Genomic DNA, 24,939 nt, shown 5'->3' on the forward strand with positions numbered 1-24,939 from the left:
GGCAGTCCAGTATACTGCTCTCTCTACTTTCGTATATGCTTGAAACCTTCTATAGTAAAATAAAAGCTTCACCTAGGCCGAGCATGGTGCCTTACGCCTGTAATCCTACCACTCTGGGAGGCCAAGGCAGGTGGATCGCTTGAGCTCAGGAGTTAAAGTCTAGCCGGGGCAACATAACGAAACCCTACCTCTACTAAAAATAAAAAATTAGCCAGGCGTAGTGGCAGGCACCTGTAGTTCCTGCTCCTTGTGGGATTGAAGCAAGATCACGTGAGCCCAGGAGGTCAAGGTTGCAGTGAACCGTGATTGCACCACTGCACTGCAACCTGGGTGACAAAGTGAGACTCCATCTCAAAGCAACAAACTAAAAAGCTCTACCTAACTGCAGCTTAAGCAAGGACCACTTCTAATATTGTGACAGGGCTTACTTTAGAGGATTTGTTATAGTGAACCCAATGGCAAACAAGTAAAAAATTTTTTAATTTAGATGATTATATAGAAAATTTTCTTCAAAACAGTATCAATAAACTTCATCTCACTCTATGATCTGCCATTCCAACCCTCTGCTCAAAGTTTTTCCTTATTTTCTCCTCTCTACTTTCTACCCTAAGGGTTCTAGAAGCTTCAGCAACATACTCTGTTCCCTCTGAATATGCATATGTACAAACTAGTAACAACTAGTTCCCTGGCCAAAAATTCTGTGAATGCCAAATAGATCAGATACACACTCTACTTTCTTCCCCTTCTAAGTTCTCCAACTTCTAAAGACCTTCTCAAGTTCTTCAACTTTAATGATACTTCAACAATGTATCATTAAAGGATCTTCAAATGAGTGAGGACCCTAAGGTACTTATCTTTCAGATTAAATATACAATAGCCCAGAGAGCAACTAATCTCTCTGAGACACAGCTAAGAACAGATCAAAAGACTTTGTCAGAAACTCACAAGAAAGAAGTCACATTTAGTCCACAGGCCTCTTTTGATATTTTATTTTTAAAAATCCAGGATTTCTTTTTAAAAACAAAGATGTGGCAACCATTAAGTTTGCAATCTGGCATGACAACCGCTGGCTGGAGTTGAGTGGGGCACACCCTTTCACATGGACCATACATTCAGTTTGTCATTGTCCTCAACCCTCTGTATAAATAGTTATTTACAGTGTAAATAACTTAAGTTAATTTACAGCGTAAATAACTTAAGTTAATTTACAGTGTAAATAACAAGTTTATTTACAGTACCTGCCTAGCCTCTAATTTAAGAATTCTTGGTAAGGCATGGTGGCTCACGCCTGTAATCCTAGCACTTTGGGAGGTCAAGGCAGGCAGATTGCTTGAACCCAGGAGTTCAAGACCAGCCTGGGCAAATAATGAGATCCCCATCTCTACAAAAAATACAAATATTAGCCAGGTGAGGTGGTGCACGCCTATAGTCCCAGCTACTTCGGTGGCTGAGGCAGGAAGATTGCTGGAGCTCAGGATATTGAGGTCACAGTGAGCCATGATCACGCCACTGCACTCCAGCCTGGGCAACAGAGCAAGATTCTGTCTCAAAAAAGGAAAAAAAAGAATTCTTACCTATATTTCACCAACTGCTGTTAGTATTTTCATGCTGGATGACTCATGCCAAACACAAATGAAACAACTGTACTCTCACAGTCACCAGATGGCAAGGCTTAACAACCAAAACCTCAGTATGGGGTGATATTCATCCTCAAAGCATTACAACATTCATGACAAAGCAAAAATAACAGCTCAATATAGTAGTTAATTTAACAGGCAGAAGAGAAAATGACCTGAGGCTGCGGCTGAATACAGGATTGCAAAAGCAACGAGGTCTGTAACTATCTCTTGTTAAGCCTTCCTTTTCTCATCAATTGGAACAACAATCCTGCGATTGTGGAGACTCTTGTCTCAGCAACAGAAATAAGTGGGGAGAGGAACTCTCACATGAACAAAAAGAAAGACATGTAATACCTTTCTAGGTATAGAAAAAAGCTTCACTGCACTTAAAAAAGTATTAATTTAGAAGTGTGTGATCAATTCAATACATTGCTAAATCCTTTATGGAAGAGTCTCATTTTAACTTTTTTCCTCTGTTGATAAACCATCTACCCTCATTACCAGTAGCTGCATATTAAACTCTAAATAGCATCCAGCTTTGGTTACCTGGCAACAGACTCAGCAACAGCAGTAGATCCATTTTTTATTTCACCAGTTGCAGGCTCTGAATAAAAACAAAACAAAGGAGAGAAAGGAAAGAGAAACAGAATTTAGTTAGTATCACACCTAAAACCTTCACTCTGCTCTACTAGTATTTGCAACGAGTAACAAAAAGAAATAGAAATAAGTAAAACTAATAAGTAAACATACAAACATTTCTTGTAATTTTTTTTTTTTTTTTGAGACAGAGTCTCACTCTGTCACACAGGCTGGAGTGCAGTGGTATGATCTCAGCTCACTGCAACCTCTGCCTCCAGGTTCAAGCGATTCTCATGCCTCAGCCTCCCGAGTAGCTGGGACTACAGGCATGCACCACCATGTCCAGCTAATTTTTTGTATTTTTTTAGCCAACACAGGGTTTTGCCATGTTGCCCAGGCTGGTCTTGAATTCCTGAAATCAAGTGATCCTCCAGATTTCTTGTTTTTATTTGTTTTGAGATGGTGTCTCGCTCTTTTGCTCAGGCTGGAGTATAGGCCAGATTTCTTGTAACTTAATGGTACAAGTTTTTCTCGCTTCCACCAATCAATTTTCTTTCAAACTTCCTATAAGACACTAATAAGTTTGGCAAGAAATACAATATAATGAATTACTAAGCAGTAACATTCTTTTTTTTCTTTAAACGGAGTCTCACTCTGTTGCCCAGGCTGGAGTGCAGTGGCATAATCTCGACTTGCTGCAACCTCCACCTCCTGGGTTCAAGCGATTCTCATGCCTCACCCTTCCGAGTAGCTGGGATTACAGACATGTACCACCACACCCAGCTAAGTTTTGTATTTTCAGTAGAGATGGGGTTTCACCATGTTGGCCAGGCTGTCTCAAACTTCTGACCTTAAGTGATCCACCTGCCTCAGGCTCCAAAAGTACTGGGGATTATACCTGTGACGTACCACACTCAGCCCTAAGCAGTAACATTCTTTTTTTTTTTTTTTTTTTTTGGAGACAGAGTCTCACTCTGTCACTCAGTCTGGAGTGAGTGTAGTGGCATGATCTCGGCTCACTGCAACCTCTGCCTCCCGGGTTCAAGCGATTCTCCTCCTCAGCCTCCTGTGTAGCTGGGATTACAGGCGCCTGCCATCATGCCCAGCTAATTTTTTTAGTAGAAATGGAGTTTCACCATGTTGGCTAGGCTGGTCTTGAACTCCTGACCTCAGGTGATCCACTCCCCTCAGCCTCCCAAAGTGCTGGGATTATAGGGGTGAGCCACCACACCCGGCCAGCAGTAACGTTCTTTTTTTTTTTTTTAATTTTTTTTTTTATTGCATTTTAGGTTTTGGGGTACATGTGAAGAACATGCAAGATTGTTGCATAGGTACACATATGGCAGTGTGATTTGCTGCCTTCTTCCCCTTCACCTATATCTGGCATTTCTCCCCATGCTCTCTCTCCCCAACTCCCCGCCCCCTGCTGTCCCTCCCCTATTTCCCCCCAACAGACCCCAGTGTATGATGCTCCCCTCCCTGTGTCCATGTGTTCTCATTGTTCAACACCCGCCTATGAGTGAGAACATGCGGTGTTTGATTTTCTGTTCTTGTGTCAGTTTACTGAGAATGATGGTTTCCAGGTTCATCCATGTCCCTACAAAGGACACGAACTCATCGTTTTTGATGGCTGCATAATATTCCATGGTGTATATGTGCCTGTCCAGTCTATCATCGATGGGCAGTCTATCATCGATGGGCATTTGGGTTGGTTCCAGGTCTTTGCTATTGTAAACTGTGCTGCAATGAACATTCGTGTGCATGTGTCCTTATAGTAGAACGATTTATAATCCTTTGGATATATACCCAGTAATGGGATTGCTGGGTCAAATGGAATTTCCATGTCTAGGTTCTTGAGGAATCGCCACACTGTCTTCCACAATGGTTGAACTAATTTACACTCCCACCAACAGTGTAAAAGTGTTCCTATTTCTCCACATCCTCTCCAGCATCTGTTGTCTCCAGATTTTTTAATGATCACCATTCTAACTGGCATGAGATGGTATTTCAAGGTAGTTTTGATTTGCATTTTTCTAATGACCAGTGATGATGAGCATTTTTCATATGTTTGTTGGCCTCATGTATGTCTTCTTTTGTAAAGTGTCTGTCCATATCCTTCGCCCACTTTTGAATGGGCTTGTTTTTTTCTTGTAAATCTGTTTTAGTTCTTTGTAGATTCTGGATATCAGTCCTTTGTCAGATGGGTAGACTGCAAAAATTTTTTCCCATTCTGTTGGTTGCTGATTCACTCTAATGACTGTTTCTTTTGCCGTGCAGACTGTTTCTTTTGCCTGTGGAGTTTGATTAGGTCCCATTTGTCTATTTTGGCTTTTGTTGCCAATGCTTTTGGTGTTTTGGTCATGAAGTCCTTGCCTATGCCTATGTCCTGAATGGTTTTGCCTAGATTTTCTTCTAGGGTTTTTATGGTGTTAGGTCTTCTGTTTAAGTCTTTAATCCATCTGGAGTTAATTTTGGTGTAAGGGGTCAGGAAGGGGTCCAGTTTCTGCTTTCTGCATATGGCTAGCCAGTTTTCCCAACACCATTTATTAAACAAGGAATCCTTTTCCCATTGCTTGTTTTTGTCAGGTTTGTCAAAGATCGGATGGTTGTAGATATGTTGTGTTGCCTCCGAGGCCTCTGTTCTGTTCCATTGGTCTGTAACTCTGTTTTGGTACCAGTACCATGCTGTTTTGATTACTGTAGCCTTGTAGTATAGTTTGATGTCCAGTAGTGTGATGCCTCCCGCTTTGTTCTTTTTGCTTAGAATTGACTTGGCTATGCGGGCTCTCTTTTGGTTCCATATGAAGTTTAAGGTGTTTTTTTCCAGTTCTGTGAAGAAGGTCATTGGTAGTTTGATGGGGATAGCATTGAATCTGTAAATTACTTTGGGCAGTATGGCCATTTGCACGATATTGATTCTTCCTAACCATGAACATGGAATGTTTCTCCATCTGTTTGTGTCCTCTCTTATTTCATTGAGCAGTGGTTTGTAGTTCTCCCTGAAGAGGTCCTTTATGTTTCTTGTTAGTTGTATACCTAGATATTTTATTCTCTTTGTAGCAATTGTGAATGGCAGTTCGTTCTTGATTTGGCTCTCTTTAAGTCTGTTATTGGTGTATAGGAATGCTTGTGATTTTTGCACACTGATTTTGTATCCTGAGACTTTGCTGAAGTTGCTTATCAGTTTCAGGAGATTTTGGGCTGAGACGATGGGGTCTTCTAGATATACAATCATGTCGTCTGCAAATAGAGACAATTTGACTTCCTCCTTTCCTATTTGAATACGCTTTATTTCTTTTTCCTGACTGATTGCTCTGGCTAGCAGTAACATTCTTAAATGAAAATTAAACTTCTCCTGAATCCCAATTCATCTCTTCCCATATAAGAAGTTAAAAAATTATGTAATAATACAAAATTAAAAACTTAAAAACAATTTAATTTGTATCATAAAAATTTTTAAAACTAATTAAAAATGAAAAAACAATAAAATATGTAGAAAATATTTTAGGTTGATGAACTAATTTTAAATAGTTTTTAGAGCACCTAGAAATAGAAGGTATTCAAGTTCTCCCCAAAGTGCTTTGGGACAGACACTTGAAAAATAAAGGGTGGCCAGGCACAGTGGCTCAGGCATGCAATCCCAATACTTTGAGAGGTCAAGGTGGGAGGATCGCTTGAACCCAGGAGTTCAACACCAGCCTGGCTAACATGGTGAAACCCCATCTCTACAATAAATACAGAAAATTAACCAGGCAAGGGTAGCGGCATGCCAGCAGTCCCAGCTACTAAGGAGGCTAAGGTGGAAGGATCGCTTGAGCCTGGGAGGCAGATGTTGCAGTGAGCCAAGATCACCCTACTGCACTCCAGCCTGGGTGACAGAGAGAGACCCCGTCTCAAAAAAAAAAAAAAAAAGGATGTTTTCAAGAACATGCAGCAACAAATTAAAGGTCATACTGAAAAGAATCCCATATTCTCAGAGCAATGTCACTAATTTCAGGGGATTAAAATTTTTTCATTTACAATTTATACCAGGCTTAGAGAAAACAACCCTTAAATGTTTTTAAATATTTCTAAAATATTCATGACCCAATATAATCTAAACAGCTGAAGTTCAGTTAGAGCCCTGGCTCTGAAACAGAAACCTGGTTCACACCCTGGCTATTGCACTTAATAGTCCAACCTAGGAGTAAACTACTTTGTCATTTTGAGTCTCAGTTTCATCCTCTATAAGATAAAAACACGACAAACCTCAAAAGTTTGTTGTAAGGATGAAATGATTTAAGTAACAATGAATATAGTCCCTGATACTATGTTCCTAGTATTAGGAAAAGTAGTAAAATTTACTGATGTAATCATCCTTAACACTTAGCTAGTTGTAACTTTAGGTCCAAAGGTAAAGTAAGATTCAAGGTTATCATATACTTTCTCTCGACAAGCCTTTTTTAAATTTTTATTTTTCTGAGATGAGATCTCACTATGTTGCCCAGACTGATCTTGTACTTCTGGGTTTAAGCATACCTCCCACATCGGCCTCTTGAATTGCTGGGATTATAGGAGTGCAACAACCACCATGCCTGGCAATAAGCCCTTTTTTATTCCAGAGAAGATGAGAATAAGGATGGAACCATGTAATACTTTAATGTCTACTGAGCTGCTAAGATTCAAATCAATAAGTACCACAGCATTAAAGTTTTGGAATCAGACTTCCTGGATTTGTGTCCAGCTACTCCATTTGCTAGCTATATTTAGGGAAGGTGCTCAACCTTCCTGTGCCTCAGTTTCCTCATCTGTAAAAGAAGGATAATAATATCTAGTTCATAGGCTTGTTATGAGATTTAATGAGCTATACATGTGAAGTGCCTGGCATACAGTAACAGCTAAAAATGTATTAGGTTAAAATTACTTTTCTCTGGTCTCAGAGGAGAAGTCTTGCTTATCCAACCTATTCTGGTGTAGTCTTCAATAGCTTCCCCTCTCAACTTCTTCAGGGCCTTGATTCATTAACTGTTTCCCCAATTCCCTCATCTTTAATCTATGCCTCCCTCTTTTGGACCCTTCCTTAACCCATTTATGCTGAAGGTTGCAAATGTTTTTTGTGAAAAATCAGACCTTGGCAATGACCCTGAGCAGGATATAAATAACTCCCACAAGTTTAGTGTTCCAACAGTAGAACACTAGGCATAAATTAGTTAAACTCTATAAACTTGCTCAGGCCTCTCCCAGCCAAAAATAACAAATCCTCTTTCAACCCTGCATTTCCCTCTAACTCACCATATTTTCTCTTCTCCTCTCACATGCAATTCTCAAAAGTAGACAGTACATCTGTGGCCTCATCTCCTCTTCTTCATCCTTCCTCAATTACTTTCAGTATAGCTCCCACCCCAACTGCTCCGAAATGGCTCTTGCTAGAGTCACCAAATGGATCCTAACTGCCAGAGTCAATGTATATTTTCAGACAATCTTACTAAACTTGCTCCTGTGCCTGACATTATCTTCTTGTAACTCTCCTCTCCATAGACTTCCATGGCTTCATATACCCTCCTAGTTCTCCCTCTCTCTGAATGTTCCTTCACAATCTCACTTATGAGATTTCTTCCTCTTCTAATCTCCCTTAAACAGCTTTTATAAACTACCAGAAATGAAAAAATTATAAGCTTCAAAGTTAGGTCTGACTCAAATTCCAAATCTACCTAGCACCAATTATTGTGACCTTAGGCATATAACTCAAAAACCTCTCAAAAGTGGGCAAAGGATATGAACAGACACGTTTCAAAAGAAGACATATATGAGGCCAACAAACATATGAAAAAATGCTCATCATCACTGGTCATTAGAGAAATGCAAATCAAAACCACACTGAGATACCATCTCACGCCAGTTAGAATGGCAATCATTAAAAAATCTGGAGACAACAGATGCTGGAGGGGATGTGGAGAAATAGGAACACTCCTACACAGTTGGTGGGAGTGTAAATTAGTTCAACCATTGTAGAAGACAGTGTGATGATTTCTCAAGGATCTAGAAATAGAAATTCCATTTGACCCAGGAATCCCATTACTGGGTATATACCCAAAGAACTATAAATCGTTCTACTATAAAGACACATGCACACGTATGTTCACTGTAGCCCTGTATACAAGAGCAATGACCTGGAATCAACCCAAATGCCCATCAATGATAGACTGGACAAAGAAAATGTGGTACATATACACCATGGAATACTATGCAGCCATAAAAAACCATGATTTTGTGTCCTTTGCAGGGATTTGGATGAATCTGGAAGCCATCATTCTCAGCAAACTGACACAAGAACAGAAAACCAAACACCGCATGTTCTCACTCATAGGTGGGTATTGAACAATGAGAACACATGGACTCAGGGAGAGGAGCATCACACACTGAGGGCAGTTGTGTGGGGGTAGGGGAGGGACAGCAGGGGGTGGGGAGGGTCGGGGGGATAACATGGGGAGAAATGCTGGATATAGTATACACCTAAAGTAAAATTAAAAAAATAAAATAAAACCAAAAAAACCTCTCTTACTGTGTTTTCTCATCAATAAAATGAAAATGCAGATACCTACTTGGCAGTACTATTATAAAAATGAGATGATACAAAGAGTCATTCTCTATTTTTTTCCTCCCCATTACTTCCATATTCAACTGGCCCCAGGGTTCTGTCTATTCACCCCTCAAATTCATCATTCATCTACAGCCCTGCTACCAATAACCTCACTTTCTGGTTAAAGACTGGGTAGAATTTACCAGGCAGGAGAACAGAATGTGGGAAATGCAAGGAAAGGAACCATCAAGCACAAACACACAAGGTTTTGAAAAACTCAGCTGATCCTTTTTTAAAAGGCAAATCTGATCATATTACTCCCTTGGGTAAAATTCTTGAGCTTCTCAGCATGATGTAAAAAGTCTTTCAGCATCTGGTCCCTCCTTTGCAACCCTCCCTTGTAACTTCTCTTTATTCTAGCCCTACCAAACAACTTGTAATTCATGCGAGAAAGAATCAACATTAATCTGCAATGTGAATCCACAGTCCTAAAATTTTCTACCCTATTCTGAAGTCTTTCTGAATAGGAAAACCAATTATACAGAAATAGGCTTAATACAGAGAAACAAGCTGTAACATTGAGATTATAAAACAGAGTATCTTTAGTAACATGACAGCTGGCCAAAAGCAAATAATTAAATCTATGAGTGTAAGACTTTACAAATGCACTTATAAATATAAAATATCAATTATTATAACTAGATTATAATCAATACTCCCCAGATGACCTGCAGCTACTAATTATCCAAGATTAACATAAACTTACTTTCCAGGTTGAACTGCAAAGACTCTTCACTCGCCTCAGTCTCAGGACTAACCAGTTTCATTCTTAGACACAATTTATCATCCATTTCTGGGGCAGCCCCAGAATCTCCTTTTTCACTTCCAAGTATGGGATCATGGGTCTCCACCATGCTTTCAGACATGACATCACTGGTTGCTATGGTGCTTTCTGGATAGTTGCTAATACCTGAAAGAAGTGAGGGAGGGAGGAAGAAAAAAAGAACACTAAAATACAAACACACACAAAAAAACAGTAATTCAAGGTCATCAATTTGCCTGTTTGGCTCCAGAGCTCTGCAAGATTGGAGGAGGTTCCTAGGATAGATCCCTGTTATAAGTATCAACAACTACGAACTAGTATTGACACCTGGTCTTAAGAGGAGCAACAGGATTCAGTTCCACTTCTGCATCTGGACAAAGGATGCTGCATGAGCCCTCAGCCAACCCACATCTGCCAGCATCAGGCATAGGTAGCAGGAGACTCCAGACGGCATGACTGTTACCTCCCAGCACTGACTAGAGAAAACAAATAGGTTAATGTAGATGACTACTGGCTGCTTCAGGGAAGGAGGATCTAAGTTTTCTTGCCCTGTCAAGCAGCAAACTGATTAATTAGCCAAGCTACTGAATAAATAGTACTTCTACCCTACTTCCTACTCCTTCCTTATAAAACAGCTCTATATCACTACTTAGCACTCAAATTCTACTGTCTTGCAAATAATAAGCTAAAATGCTTTTAAGTATTCTCTTTCTTTCTTTCTTTCTTTCTTCCTTCCATCCTTTCTTTCCTTCCTTTCTTTACCCCTCATCTCCTAGAAGTAAAATCACAGAACCAGACTTCATAGCCTTATTCTCCCTAAGACAAAAATCAACCTTACCAGCCAGGCCCAACTCCTCAGATCTAAAATATCACTTGCGTAAAGAATGACATCTCAGAAATTCTGGCTTAAACATCATCACTTTTTATTCACTCACCAATAGGAGTACTGTGTCTCTTGGGCTCCAATTTTAGGTGCCCAATAAGAGGTGGGGTTGCCCCAGTCAATGGTGGGATGATATCACCTTCTTTAGGCAAAGTGAAATGAAATGGGGTTTCTGAAAAAAAAAAAAGAAAGAAAGATAGAAAGAAAAAATGATAAAAAACAAACCAAAACAGAAGTATAAAATAAACAAAAACAATGAGAACTCTAAGAAATATTTCAATTACTCTTTTCCTTTGCTCCCAAATTCTGTCTCATTCCTACCATCCTCACCAGGCCCCCTGACCAACTCCCTTTTATTGTGTCTGCTCTCCTCACAGCCAACAACTATAGTATTGACACGAAGTAGACAACTAGAGGACGAGCAAACAGAGAAAGCCAAAAATCTGCAGGACCTGAGGAACATGGAGTCAAAAAGAACACAAACATCTGAGCTCCAAGACAGTACACATCAGGGGATATTTAGCGATACAAATTTGGACAGTTTCAAACCTAGACAATGTAATTTTATGCAATGCTACCCTAAGGAGTTCGTTTAAGCCTTAATAGTCTGTAGGATTCTCCAAAGCAAAGTCTGAAGTTAATACTTATAATCTATAATCTAATCAAAGAGATGACAAAGGATCTCACGGGTCAAAGGACTTCAAGATACTGACTGGTTCTAGCACAGAAATCCAAGGGTTTCATGGTTCAGCAGTACTGACCAGCATTCATTCTTGAATGGACTAAGTGTAATCGTCATACCTAGATCTCTGCAAAACAGTAAATTCCTCATATATAAGTATCACCAGTGTTTTAGGTAGTTGTTAAATTATTATAAATAGAAAATATTTGTCAAGCCATAAAGCTACTTTTTACCTAGGACTCAGTTCCAAATTTTTGCTAATCAGAACTAGAAAACTGTCAAAAATTACATTTTCTAATTTCCTAATTTATCTCTTTAATCAAATGATACATTTGGGTGAAAATAAGAATTGTGCCAGACTGCCCTCTTAAAAGTAATACATGAAAATTTCTTCTTACTTTCCTGGGATAGCTCAAAATAACTATAATCTGGCATACTTAGACAACTACTACTCATGAAAATAGTTTGCTTCTTTCATCTTTTTCCACTCCTCTATCTTTAATAGCAAGCATCATGACAATTTTTTCCTTTAAAATAACAAAACAACAAAAAATCTCTTATATCTACATGTAAAAGATAATGAATTAGTAACCTGAGGCAACGAAAAGAGAAAAAGAAATGGTCTTTAGAAATAAAGGATGAAAGTGCATATGCTCAGCTAAAGAAACTGTAAAGAGGGGCCAGGTACCATGGCTCACCCCTGTAATCCCAGCACTTCGGGAGGCAGAGGCAGACGGATCACTTGAGGTTAGGAGTTTGAGATCAGCCTGGCCAACATGACGAAACCCTGTCTCCACTAAAAATAAAAAATTAGCTGGGCATGGTAGCAGGTGCCTGTAATCCCAGCTACTCAGGAGGCTGAGGCAGGAGAATCGCTTGAACCTGGGAGGCAGATGTTGCAGTGAGCCAAGATAGTGCCACCGCACTACAGCCTGGGTGACAGAGTGAGACTGTCTCAAAAAAAACAAAACAAAACTGTAAACAGTGTAAGTGAAGAACCTCAACATGACATCTAACTGGCAAAGACATCCACCATAGTTACAAAAAAGAAATGGGTCAAGTAGATAAGCATTCACTCTGTGCTAGCCCCTTAGAAAGCAACTTGCTCTAATAAAGAACTTAGAAGAGATACAGAAACTGAAAAAACACCTTGCAAAGCCTCATACATTCCAGACTTCTGAAAATGTGCATAAATCTTTAAGCAGACCTTTCTATGTGACATACTATATTATGCAACTATAATATGCAAGCATTAACTGCTGAATATATCCCTGTAATAAGGTTTCCTTTGCACAGTATTACATAAAACTTATGAAAAGTAATTTTAGCACCATTTATCTAACTGCATTACTATAACCTAATGGAAAATTGAGACTTTTATAAGCCCTAGGGAAAGCATTGCCACTACTCTCCTCTGGTCTCCAATGCCTCATTCCTGGGTTACCACAATCCATCAATCACTTCCTCTGCCTAAGTCTCTCACTCTCCCCAACCCCCATTCTTTCTCAACACTGTAACCAAAGCTGCCTTCCTAGAAAACATGGCTTTGTTAGCTCCTGGTCAAAAAACTTACAGGTTTTTACTAGAAAACAAATTCCTAACTCTTAGTCAGCATTCAACTGACTAGTAGCAGCCTATGTTTCCAGTCTTTCTTTAATTATTCATGTTCATAAAGCTTCTATTCAATGTCCTCCAAATGTTTCCCATTTTTATGCCTTTGTTCCCTCATCTGAAAAATGAATCAATCTACTCAAATTATTGCCAAATCTTTAAAAATACATTTGCTGGCATATTTCATCCTTTTAAATTTATGAAAATTTCCACATATTCCATTCTTTCTCTAACATTCAGCACTCCTACATTATTTAAATTATCAAATGCCTTCTTGTTTTTCCAGATAATCATGGGCTATCATGTTGTATGTCAGCATACCAAACAATGAAAGAAGCTATGAATGAGGAAACAAAAGGAAACTCAGTATCAATTTCGCAACCACCTGAATGGGAGTATGTCCTTTAAGGACTTTAGAGAGTAACTCCAAAGCAATATTTAAAACTGTAAAGGTTAAGAAGGTCTCTCTCAACTTTCTGTTATAGTTTTAACCCCATTTTTTTCTTTATTCTTAAAAGAACTGGTTACCCCTAAGAATTGATTAAAAGACATCTAGTTAAAAATGTAACAACTTACATATCAGGTGATATCATGCATGAACAGGCTACCCTACAAGTCTGCCTCTGACATTAATAGCCAATTAAGATGACATTCTATCAAGTAAGCCAATAAAGGTTATAGCTAGAACCTAAAACATATTTAGCTTCCCTGATCATTATTAACTATTACAGACTATTACTTATGGATTTAATTAAAGACTTACTGCACTCATTTCAGTTTTTCACATCATAAACCCACCACATATTTGTTCTATGTTAACTATGGTTGGGCTTCCAAGTACCATCTTGCTACTTTTTTTTCAGGTTTGAGAGGAGCTCTCCATAGACAGATATTTGAAGAGGTCTCCAAACTATTAACAGTGATAAGTTATCTATAAATGGAGACATTTAGAGCAATTCTCTCTCTCCCTGTCTGTACTCACTCTCTCTTTTCCTCCCAACGCCCTCTCTCCCCACATCCTCCCCACTCACAATCTCTACTTTCTTGTATTGCTTCAATGTTTTTCAAAATTAAGCATGCTTTATTTATGTATTTATTTGAGACAATGGTCTTGCTCTGTCATGCAGGCTGGAGTGCAGTGGTGCGATCTCAGCTCACTCCAACCTCCGCCTCCCAGGTTCAAGTGATTCTTGTGCCTCAGCCTCCTGAGTAGCTGGAATTACAGGTGCACACCACCATGCCTGGCCTCTATCTTTTTTAAAAAAATCAATGACTCTATTAACAACAAAAAAATGTTCTTCTAACTTTAGCAGATGAGTAAATGTAAAACCCACCCAATTCATACCTTTCCTCTGTCTTTTCAGACTGAAGGACCATTATTTTTTAGGTTACTATCATTTAGGTTACATATCAAAATACTATTAAATTTGGCCGGGCCCAGTGGATCATACCTGTAATCCCAGCACTTTGGGAGGCCAAGGTGGTTAGATCACTTGAGGCCAGGAGTTCAAGACTAGCCTGTCCAACAGGGCAAAACCCTAACTCTACTAAAAATACAAAAATTAACCAGGCATGGTGGCAGGCGCCTGTAATTCCAGCTATTCAGGCAGCTGAGACATAAGAATCGCTTGGACCTGGGAGGTGGAGGCTGCGGTGAGCCGAGATCACCCCACTGCATTCCAGCCTGGGTGACAGAGCAAGACTTTGTTTCAAAAAAGTAAAAATATGTTAGTCTCTCAACATTTAGCAACTAAACAACTATATTTTTAAGTACAAACTAGTATTTTTCTGTTCTTTTTCCGATGCTCTTCTGAATGACTTTATTTTATACAATTCTCTAAGTTAAAAACTATTATTCTCAGCTGAGCACAGTGGCTCATGCCTATAATTCCAGCACTCTGGGAGGCCAAGGTGGGTGGATTGCCTGAACCCAGGAGTTCAAGACCAGCCTGGGCAACATAGCAAAACCCTGTCTCTACAAAAAATTAGCCAAGCATGGTGGTACACGCCTGTAGTCCCAGCTTCTTGGTGGGAAGCGGGGGCTGAGGTAGGAGGATCACCTGAGCCTGGGAAGTCAAGGCTGAGGTGACCAATGATGGTGCCACTGCACTCCAGCCTGGGTGACATAGTGAGACCCTGGCTAGAAAATAAACAAACCAACAAACAAAAAAACCAAAAGACAAAACACTATTCTCCCTTCATGTTCTAATTTACAATTAAAATTATTTTTATTTAACTTCTCCTCATAAATACTATCTTTCCAACCACTGTCTTTATTGCTTTTCATTGATTGCCCAAGAATTAAAATCATGAAGTAAACACAAAACCACTAGCATTTTCAATAATCTGGATAGTAATAATATTAATAAAATAATAAGTTTTACTATGGCAGTGTTTATGACCAAAAAAAGCTGACTCTGCCAATTAACACTGTAAACAAGAATTCATGAAGAATATTAGTAAAATAGAATTAATATCTCAAAGTTTTAGAAACTTCTTTTGCATATAATTTAAAAGCACTTGAGGCTGGGCATGGCGGCTCACTCTTTGGGAAGCTGAGGTGGGCGGATCACAAGGTCAAGAAATCAAGACCATCCTGGCCAACATGGTGAAACCCCATCTCTACCAAAAATACAAAAATTAGCTGGGCGTGGTAGTGCGCGCCTGTAGTCCCAGCTACTCGGGAGGCTGAGGCAGGAGAATTGCTTAAACCTGGGAGGTGGAGGTTGCAGTGAGCCGAGATTGCGCCACTGCACTCCAGCCTGGCGCCTGGCGACGGAACCAAGCCTCTGTCTCAAAAAAATAAATAAAATAAAAGTACTCCAAAATAATAGCGTTAAAACAATCAACAAGACCTGATACTTTGTTGGCATAGGTCATTAACAGTATTTAAACACAAAATTACAAAAATATTCTACTACAGAATTTTAGATTATTCACATTGTTCCTTACTACAGATCTTCAGAATCAAAGAAACTGTATTAAGTAGCTTTACATGAAGAAAAAGCACAGTCGGGATTAGGAGACCTAGGTTCTAGTCCCGCCTCTGTCATTAATGAGCCACAAGACGTTAAGAAGAGACTAAATCCAATAACCCCTCACTTCCTTTTTAGCTCTAACATTCCTTGTTCTGAAAGGAAAAAAGTACTAAATATAAAAGCTAATAAACAGGGACATTTGTTTTTGTTTGAGGCAGAGTCGCGCTCTGTGGCCTAGGCTGGAGTAGAATGGGACAATCTCAGTTTCTGGTGCCTCAACCTCCCGAGTAGTTGGGATTACAGGCAACCATCATCATGCTGGGCTAATTTTTGTATTTTTGTTTTGTTTTTTGAGACAGAGTCCCACTGTGTCACCAAGCTGGAGTGCACTGGCGCAATCTCGGCTCACTGCAACTTCCACCTGTTGGGTTCAAGCGATTCTCCTGCCTCAGCCTCCTGAGTAGCTGGACTACAGGCGCGTGCCACCACACCCAGCTAATTTTTGTACTTTTAGTGGAGATGGGGTTTCACCATGTTGGCCTGGATGGTCTCGATCTCTTGACCTTATGATCCACCCACCTCGGCATCCCAAAGTGCTGGGATTTATTTTTTGTATTTTTAGTAGAGACAGGGCTTCACCATGTTGGCCAGGCTGGTCTCCAACTCCTGATCTCAGGTGATCCACCCGCCTTGGCCTCCCAAAATGCTGGGATTACAGGCGTGAGCCACCACACCTGGCAATAGGGACAATTTAAAGACTTAAAAAAAAAAAAAATACTATTAATAACCACACATAGACAATGAGTATAAAATGGGACTGTTCTAGGCCAGGCACAGTGGCACACACCTGTAATCCCAGCACTTTGGGAGGTCGAGGTGGGTAGATCATGAAGTCGGGAGATCAAGACCATCCTGGCCAACATGGTTAAACCACATCTCTACTAAAAATATGAAAATTAGCTTGGTGTTGGGGCACGTGTCTGTAGTCCCAGCTACTCAGGAGGCTGAGGCAAGAGAATTGCTTGAACCTGGGAGGCTAAGGTTGAGGTGAGCCGAGATCATGCCACTGCATTCCAGCTTGGCGACAGAGAGAGACTTTGTCTCAAAAAAAAAAAAAAAAAAAAAAAAGGGACTATTCTAGACAAACCAAAATAAAATATACAGTCACTCATGCTATTTTATGTAAACTTGTCAAATACTGTTTTTTCATTTCATCCTAGAAACTTGTTTTCTTAAGTTTGTGTCTTGGTCTTAAGAGTTTGTTTTGATTTTATATTATACTAACTCTAAGGATGCACAAAGATTAAATTATTTTCAGCTAATGTCATACAAATACTTTATTTTTTGCAGACAGAGTCTCACTCTGTTGCCCAGGCTGCAGGCCAGTGGCAAGATCTCGGCTCACTGCAATCTCCACCTCTCAGATTCAAGTGATTCTCATGCCTCAGCCTCCCAAGTAGCTGGGACTACAGGTGTATGTAACACCATGTCGAGCTAATTTTTTGTATTTTAGTAGAGAAGGGTTTCACCATGTTACCCAGGCTGGTCTCAAACTCCTGAGCTCAGGCAATCCGCCCATCTAAGCCTCCCAAAGTGTTAGGATTACAGGTATGAGCCACTGTGCCCAGCCTACAAATAGAAAGTAATCTGTTTTCATGCTGAATTTCATAAAATAAAGAACAAGAACTAATACATTTTCCCGTTTCAGGTTTAAGAGCCATCTATTTTTTGAACCAACTTTAGAAACTTTACTTAATGCCCATAAAAAGGAAATAACTCACTGATAGGATACTCATCAACAGAATTCTGAATGTGATTTTATCATGTAGAGTTAATCAAAAAAGATCCTTCTACTTCAAGGCGACTTCAAAATCTATACACACAGAGCAACAATACAATCTAAGTAGAAAAAACCAGATGGGTACAATTTCTAAATATTTTTTATCAACTACTCCTGAGTTATAAAGCTGAAAACTCAAATATCTCTAATCACACAAATAACTGTAACTATTAAAAAATGCAATCCAGGCTGGGGGCGGTGGCTCATGCTTGTAATCCCAGAACTTTGGGAGCCCAAGGCAGGTGGATCACTTGAGGTCAGAAGTTCAAGACTAACCTGGCTAACGTGGCAAAACCCCATCTCTACTAAAAATACACAAAAATTAGCTGGGCAGTAACACATGCCTGTAACCCCAGCTACTTGGGAGGCTAAGGCACAAGAAATCACTTGAAACTAGGAGGTGGAAGATGCAGTGAGCTGAGATCACACCACTGTACTCTAGCCTGGGCAAGAAAGCGAGACTCTGTCTTAAAGAAAAAAAAAAAAATCCAGAAAATTTAATTTTCCAATTATTATTGGTTGTTCATAAACAAAAACCAAAGTTAATGTTCACCCCTGACATAAGCATGCAGTTCTTGCCAACCTTCCATTCCAAATTATAATTTAGGTGGAGACAGAATAATCTACAATCACACTCACCACTAGAACTTTCACAGAAGCTTTGTGAGGCATGGGCAGAGGCCTTCTCCAGCTTCTGGGCCTCTGCACCTGAGCTTTGCTGCTTTGTATTAGCCATTTTTGAGTCTTCTGTTAATGAATTATCTTTTCTCTCCTGAGTTTGGGGCTGCTCCACCTCCTGGTCAAGTCTCAGAGTATCATCTGCTCTCACCAAAGGTAAGGGAGGCTGTGAAGAGTCTTCCTCTACAGGTTCTGTTTCTGCAGTCCCTGATTTCAGATCTCCTTCATATTCTACACTCTTTTCTTTCGTGGTATCTAATCTATTCTCAGTACATGGTTCTATTTCTGGAGCAACATCTTCCCAAGACTGGGAATCTGAGCACTTCTCCACTCCCTCTAAAGGTTCACAAGAAACATCAACTCTGGGAGATGGCTCTTTCACATCTACAATCACAACACTGGAGTCCTCTGAAGTAGCTTCTTCCCAAGCTTCCTGATCCTTATGTTCCAATTCTTGGTCAAGTATTGCCAACTTTTGAGGAGAATCAATACTAATCACACTGGTTTCAATTTCCATAGCTTCTGAGCATTCTTTTTTTGAGATTTCCTTTTGAAGACACAACCCTTGGGACTGAGTTTCAGTCAGAGAAAGGTGCAATGGGACACTCTCCATATTTTCTTCTTTGAGTTCCTCTCCTTGACTTTCACAAGGTGTCTCAGGGATTTCCTCCACCTCAGACCCTGAAGACCCCTCCTCTGGATGGTGTTCTTTAATTTCCATAGCTTCCTCCTGATCTAACACACTAGAGAGTGCCTCAGATCGGGTAGCTGGTGAAGGAACTGCCTGACTCCCCGAATCACAAGTGAGATCAATACAAACATCTTCTGCTACACTTTCTTCTCTGCCCTTGCAACCAGTGGCTAAAATACTAATGTCATCCCTTGTGTCTGTGTCATCTCCCTTTGTTTTGTCATCATTCTGACTCAGTCGTACTTCACCATCCTGTGCTGGATTCATTAGGATACTATCATTTTCAGCAGGAACAAATTTAGAATTGAGAACTGGAGACATGGGTTCAACATCCTCAATCTGTGTGTTTTCTCCATCTTCATCAATCCTGTGAGAACTCAGGCTCTCCATCTTTGGGGACTGACTATACTCACTTGTGGAAAGCATCAACTTGCAAGAATCCCCTGTCAAAGATAGCCCAAGATCCTCAGGAGAATTCTTTGGTTCAATCTCTGAAGTTTTAGAACACTCAACTGTCAAAGATGAACTATGCAAATCTCCATCTTTCTTCCCATCGTTTGATTGTTCTTCTAGACTTGGGGAGGGAATAAATATGTCCTAAGGAAGAATAAAAAGAAACAAATCATAATTTGTTGATGATCGTATATCTTTTATAGCTAATCCCTGGATTCATATAAAATTTCTAATATCAAATATTCAAGAATTAAAGAACTCCAGGATAGCCAGGAGCAGTGGCACATGCTCCAGCCCACTTCAGTTCTCATGAGGTGGGAATATGTACTTATTTTACTTCATTATTTCAAAATATGCTAGCATTCATAAAGCAGATATTAAAACCCAGTGGCTGGGCACAGTAGCTCATGCCTATTATCCTAGCATTTTGGGATGCCAAGGCAGGTGGATCACCTGAAGTCAGGAGTTTGAGACCAGTCTGGCCAACACAGCGAAACCTTGTCTCTACTAAATATACAAGAATTAGCCAGGTAGGGTGGCACGTGCCTGTAATCCCAGCTACTCAGGAGACTGAGGCAGGAGAATGGCTTGAACCACAGAGGCGGAGGTTGCAATGAGCCAAGTTAGTATCATTGCGCTCCAGCGTAGATAACAGAGTGAGACTCCATCTCAAAAAATAATAATAATAAATAAATAAATAAAATCCAAAGCTTACAATATCAATAGTCAACAGAGAAATACAAATTAAAATAACAATGAAATGCCACTATATGCAACAAAAGCAACTAACATAGGCCGGGCGCAGTGGCTCCCGCATGTAATCTTAGCATTTTGGAAGGCCAAGGTGGGTGGATCACCTGAGGTCAGGAGTTCCAGACCAGTTTGGCCAACATGGTGAAACCCCATCTCTACTAAAAATATAAAAATTAGCCAGACACGGTGGTGTAAGTCTGCAGTCCCAGCTACTCAGGAGGCTAAAGCAGGAGAATCACTTGAACCCAGGGGGAGAGACTACAGTAAACCGAGATTATGACACTGCACTCCAGCCTGTGTGATACAGCAAGATTCTGTCTCAAAAAAAAAAAAAAGTAAACTTACTTCACAAAACAGCCAGGCATCATGGTTCAGCCAGACGTGCTGGTTCATGCCAGTAATCCTAGCACTTTGGGAGGCTAAGGTGGGAAACCTGCTTGAGCCCAGGAGTTCAAGACCAGCCTGGGCAACATGGCTAGACTCCATGTCTACAGAAACTTTAAGAATTAACCAGGCATGTTGTTGTGCCCCTAGAGTCCCAACTTCTCGAGAGGCTGAGGCAGAAGGATCATTTGAGCCCCAGGAGTTCGAGACTGCAGTGAGCTATTATTGTGCCACTGCATACTAGCCTGAGTGACAGAACAAGGCTCTGTCCCAAAAAAAGAGAAAACAACAGGCTCACAAAACCAAGGATTAGCAAGGATGTGGAACACCTGCAACTCTTATACATTGCTGCTGGGAATGCAAAATGTTACACCCACTTTGGAAAAACAGTATGGCAGTATCTCATAAAGTTAAACATTCATTACTATATAACCTAGGCATTCTATTTGTAGGCATTTACCTAAGAAAAATAAAAATTTGTGCCCACAGAAAGATGTGCATGCAAATGATCATAGAGTTATTATTTATAACATGTGCATGCTGGCCAGGCACAGTGGCTCACATTTGTATTCTCAGCACTTTGGGAGGCCAAAGTAGGCAGATCTCTTGAGGCTAGGAGCTCGAGGCCAGGCTAACCAACATAGTGAAACCCTGTCCTGACTAAAAATACAAAAATTAGCTGGATGTGGTGGTGCACATCTGTGATCCTAGCTACCCAGAGGAAGAGGCACGAGAATCGCTTGAACCCAGGAGGAAAAGGTTGCAGAGAGGCAAAATCATGCCCCTGCACTCCAACCTGGGCAACAGAGCAAGATTCTGTTTCCAAAAAAAAAGATGTGCATGCAAATGATCATAGGATTATTATTCATAAATTCATAGGAAATGATTCATATATTCATTCATATGTCATATATTAGTTATTATTGAATAGATTATTCAAAATAACCAAAAACTAGAACCAAATGTCTATCAATTGATGAATAAACAAATTGTAGATACACATATTATGGAAAACTATCCAACAATATAAATGGAATAAAATATTACTAAGTACAATACAAGCAAATCTCAAAAATATGCTAAGTAACAGAGCTCAAATAGAGAAGACCATATACATACTTCCTGATTACAATTACATTAAATTCTTTTCTTTTTTAACTACAAGGTTTCACTCTGTCGCCCAGGCTCTGGAGTGCAGTGGTGAGATCACAGCTCACTGCAGCCTCAATTTCCTGGGCTCAAGCAATCTCCCACCTCAGTCTCCCAAGCAGCTGGAATACAGGTGGGCGCCACCACACACAGCTAATTTTTAAAGTGACTTTTAGAAATGGGAATTGCTATATTGCCCAGACTTGAAATTATTGAAATACCAAAACTATACTCACAGAAAGATGATGTGTGGTTGCCTAGGGCGGGAGAGGGGAGTATATTGGGCCAGCAGGGAGATCAACCACAAAAGGTGGTTTCCTTATGGAAACTTTTTAGGGTGAGGGAACTGTTCTCTACTTTGATGGTGGTCGTAGTTACACAGCTGTATACAATGGCCAAATTTCATCAAATCATACATGTAAAAGAGCAATTTTATTTTATGTAAGCAATACTTCAATTTTTTTTAAAAAATTAATACAAAGCTTAGTTGTTTTTACATAAGAATTTACATTTAGTGTGTCATTTTGTCTAATGCAAATGATGTAAAACTCCAGACACAGATGGTCAGGCATTCATTTCTTATGTTTTGTTTTGTTTAGTTTTGAGACAGGATCTTGCTCTTTCACCCAGGATGGAGTGCAGTGGCTTGATCACAGCTTACTGCAGCCTTGACATCTTGGACTCAATTGATCCTCTCACCTCAGCCTCCCAAGTAGCTGGGACTACAGGTGCACACAACCAGAGCCAGCTAATTTTTGTATTTTTTGCAGAGTTGGTCTCACTTTGTTGCCCACGCTTGTTTCAAAATCCTGGGCTCAAGCTTCCCAAAGTGCTAGGATTACAGGCATGAGCTACCATGCCCAGGTTTTTTTCCTATGATTTTTAAGGGAATGAGGAATCAAATGGGTAGACAAGCATTCTATATATTCCTTAACTTCTGGTATAATCAATGTCTGGTACTACTGTTTATCCTATCAGATTGTTTAAATCTGTTCATATACTCTGACATATGACTGAGTATAAATTGGTTCAGGCTGGGTGCAGTGGCTCAAATTTATAATCCGAACACTTTGGAAGGCTGAGACAGGAGGATTACTTGAGCTGAGGAGTTTGAGACAAGCCTTGGCAACAAAGTGAGACCCTGTCTCTACCAAAAACAAACAAAAAAAAAATTAGCTGAGTGTGGTGGCACACGTCTGTGGTCACACTACTTGGGAGCCTGGAAGGCCAAGGCTGCAGTGAGTAGCGATTATGCCACTGTACTCCAGCCTGTACAACAAAGTGAAACTCTGTCTCAAAAGGAAAAAAAAAAAAAAAGTGGTTCAACATTTCTAAATGGCAATTTAGCAAAACACAACAGCCCTGAAATCCTATATACCCATAACCCAATAATTCCATTTCCTTGAAATTAATCAATAAAAGCACACTGATATTTAGCTACAAAGTGGTTCACTGTTTTATTATAACTTAGAAAACAATATGAAATATCTTAAATTGTTATGGAGAGATATATATATATATATATTTTTTTTTTTTTTTGAGATAGGGCTTTGTTCTGTTGCCCAGGCTGGAGTGCAGTGGTGCCATCATGGCTCATTGCAGTCTCGACCTCCTAGGCTCAAGTGATTCTCCTACCTCAGCCTCCTGAGTAGTTGGGACTACAGGCACACACCACCTCACCTAATTTTTTAGTACTTTTTGTAGAAATGAGGTTTTGCCATGTTGCCCAGGCTGATCTCGAACTCCTGGGTTCAAGTGATCTGCCCACCTCCAACTCCCAGAGCACTGGGATTACAGGCATGAGCTACCTCATCCAGCCAGGACAATCATTTTTAAATTGTATTATATCACATGATAGAATATTTTGTGTCTACATAAACCTATACTGCAGAAGAATACTAAAAGAACAAAAAACATTCAGGCTATAGCAAGAAGTTTCTATTTTAGTAAAATATTATGCGGGTATATATTATAGTCTTTTTTTTTTTTTTTGAGACAGAGTCTCATTCTGTCACTAGGCTGAACTGCAGTGGCACCATCTCTGCTCACCGCAACTTCTGCCTCCCAGGTTCAAATGATTTTCCTGCCTCAGCCTCTGTAGTAACTGGGATGACAGGCGCCTGTCACCATGCCTAGCTAATTTTTGTACTTTTTAGTGGAGATGGGGTTTCACCATGTTGGTCAGGCTGGTCTCAAACTCCTGACCTCAAGTGATCCATCCACCTCGGCCTCCCAAAGGGCTAGGATTATAAGCATGAGCCACACACCTGGCCATTACAGTCTTTTTATACATTTTTATAATATGTAATCTTCATGTAATTTTAGTTAATAAACATATATCCAAAAAAGCTAAGAGTTGGCCAGGCATGATGGCTGTAATCCCAGCACTTTGGGAAGCTGAGGCAGTTAGATCACCTGAGGTCAGGAGTTCGAGACCAGCCTTACCAACATGGTGAAACCCCATTTCTACTAAAAACAAAAAAACTAGCCAGGCGTGGTGGCAGGTGCCTGTAATGCCAGCTACTCAGGAGGTTGAGGCAGGAGAATCACTGGAACCCAGGAGGCGGAGGCTGCAGTGAGCTGAGATCACACCATTGCACTCCAGACCAGGGAACAGAGCAAGACTCTGACTCAAAGAAACAAACAAACAAAAAAGCTGAAAGTAGTTATTTCTGAGATAGGATTACTAATGATCTTATTTTTTCTTTTTCTTTTTTTCAAGATGGGGTCTTGCTTTGTCATCCAGGCTAGAGTGCAGAAGTGCAATCATAGTTCACTGCAGCTTCAGACTCCTGAACGCAAGCAATCCTTCCCCCTCTGACTCCTACCCCTGCACCAGGAGCTGAGGCTACAGGCACACATCATCATACCCAGCTAATCTTTTGTAGGGGTGGGTAGAGAAGGGGGTCTCACTATGTTTTCCTGGCTGCTGTCACACTCCTGGCTCAAGTTATCCTCCCACCTTGGCATCCCAAAGCACTGGGATTACAGGTGTAAGCCACCATGCATGACCACCTCTTCTGCAAGATATATGTATTTTTTCCCTTGTTGTAAAAAAATAACTCATTTTACAAAAGCTCATAGATAAAACATCACTAATGTAAAGTTATGAATACCCTTTTTTAAATGAAACTCACAACATAAAATTAACCTATTTTAAACTAAACCTTTCAGGCTGGGCACGGTAGCTCACACCTGTAATCCCAGCATTTTGGGAGGCCAAGGCAGGCAGATGACTTGAGGTCAGAAGTTTGAGA

At 40.1% G+C, this 24,939-nt stretch overlaps 1 protein-coding gene across 7 annotated transcripts in view; it reads right to left on the reverse strand.

The window, feature by feature from the left end:
• The window catches only part of TP53BP1 (tumor protein p53 binding protein 1), a 119,365-nt gene that overhangs the window by 39,221 nt on the left and 55,205 nt on the right, over positions 1-24,939 (reverse strand). For 5 of the 7 annotated variants that reach the window (XM_012442205.3, XM_012442206.2, XM_012442207.2 and 2 more), the window contains 4 exons: positions 18,214-19,540; positions 10,516-10,635; positions 9,524-9,727; positions 2,166-2,223 (listed from right to left, as the gene is read on the reverse strand). In XM_012442205.3, the coding sequence (XP_012297628.2) occupies positions 2,166-2,223; positions 9,524-9,727; positions 10,516-10,635; positions 18,214-19,540 (1,709 nt within the window). Of the gene's footprint in view, positions 1-2,165; positions 2,224-9,523; positions 9,728-9,907; positions 9,994-10,515; positions 10,636-18,213; positions 19,541-24,939 lie in introns of those variants that run through there. The other 2 variants (XM_012442208.2, XM_064365961.1) reach the window with 2 other exon arrangements.

The sequence above is a fragment of the Aotus nancymaae genome, unplaced genomic scaffold (assembly GCF_030222135.1).
Source record: "Aotus nancymaae isolate 86718 unplaced genomic scaffold, 86718_ANA_hifiasm-v0.15.2.pri h1tg000062l, whole genome shotgun sequence".
In the NCBI taxonomy this organism is placed as follows: Eukaryota; Metazoa; Chordata; class Mammalia; order Primates; family Aotidae; genus Aotus; species Aotus nancymaae.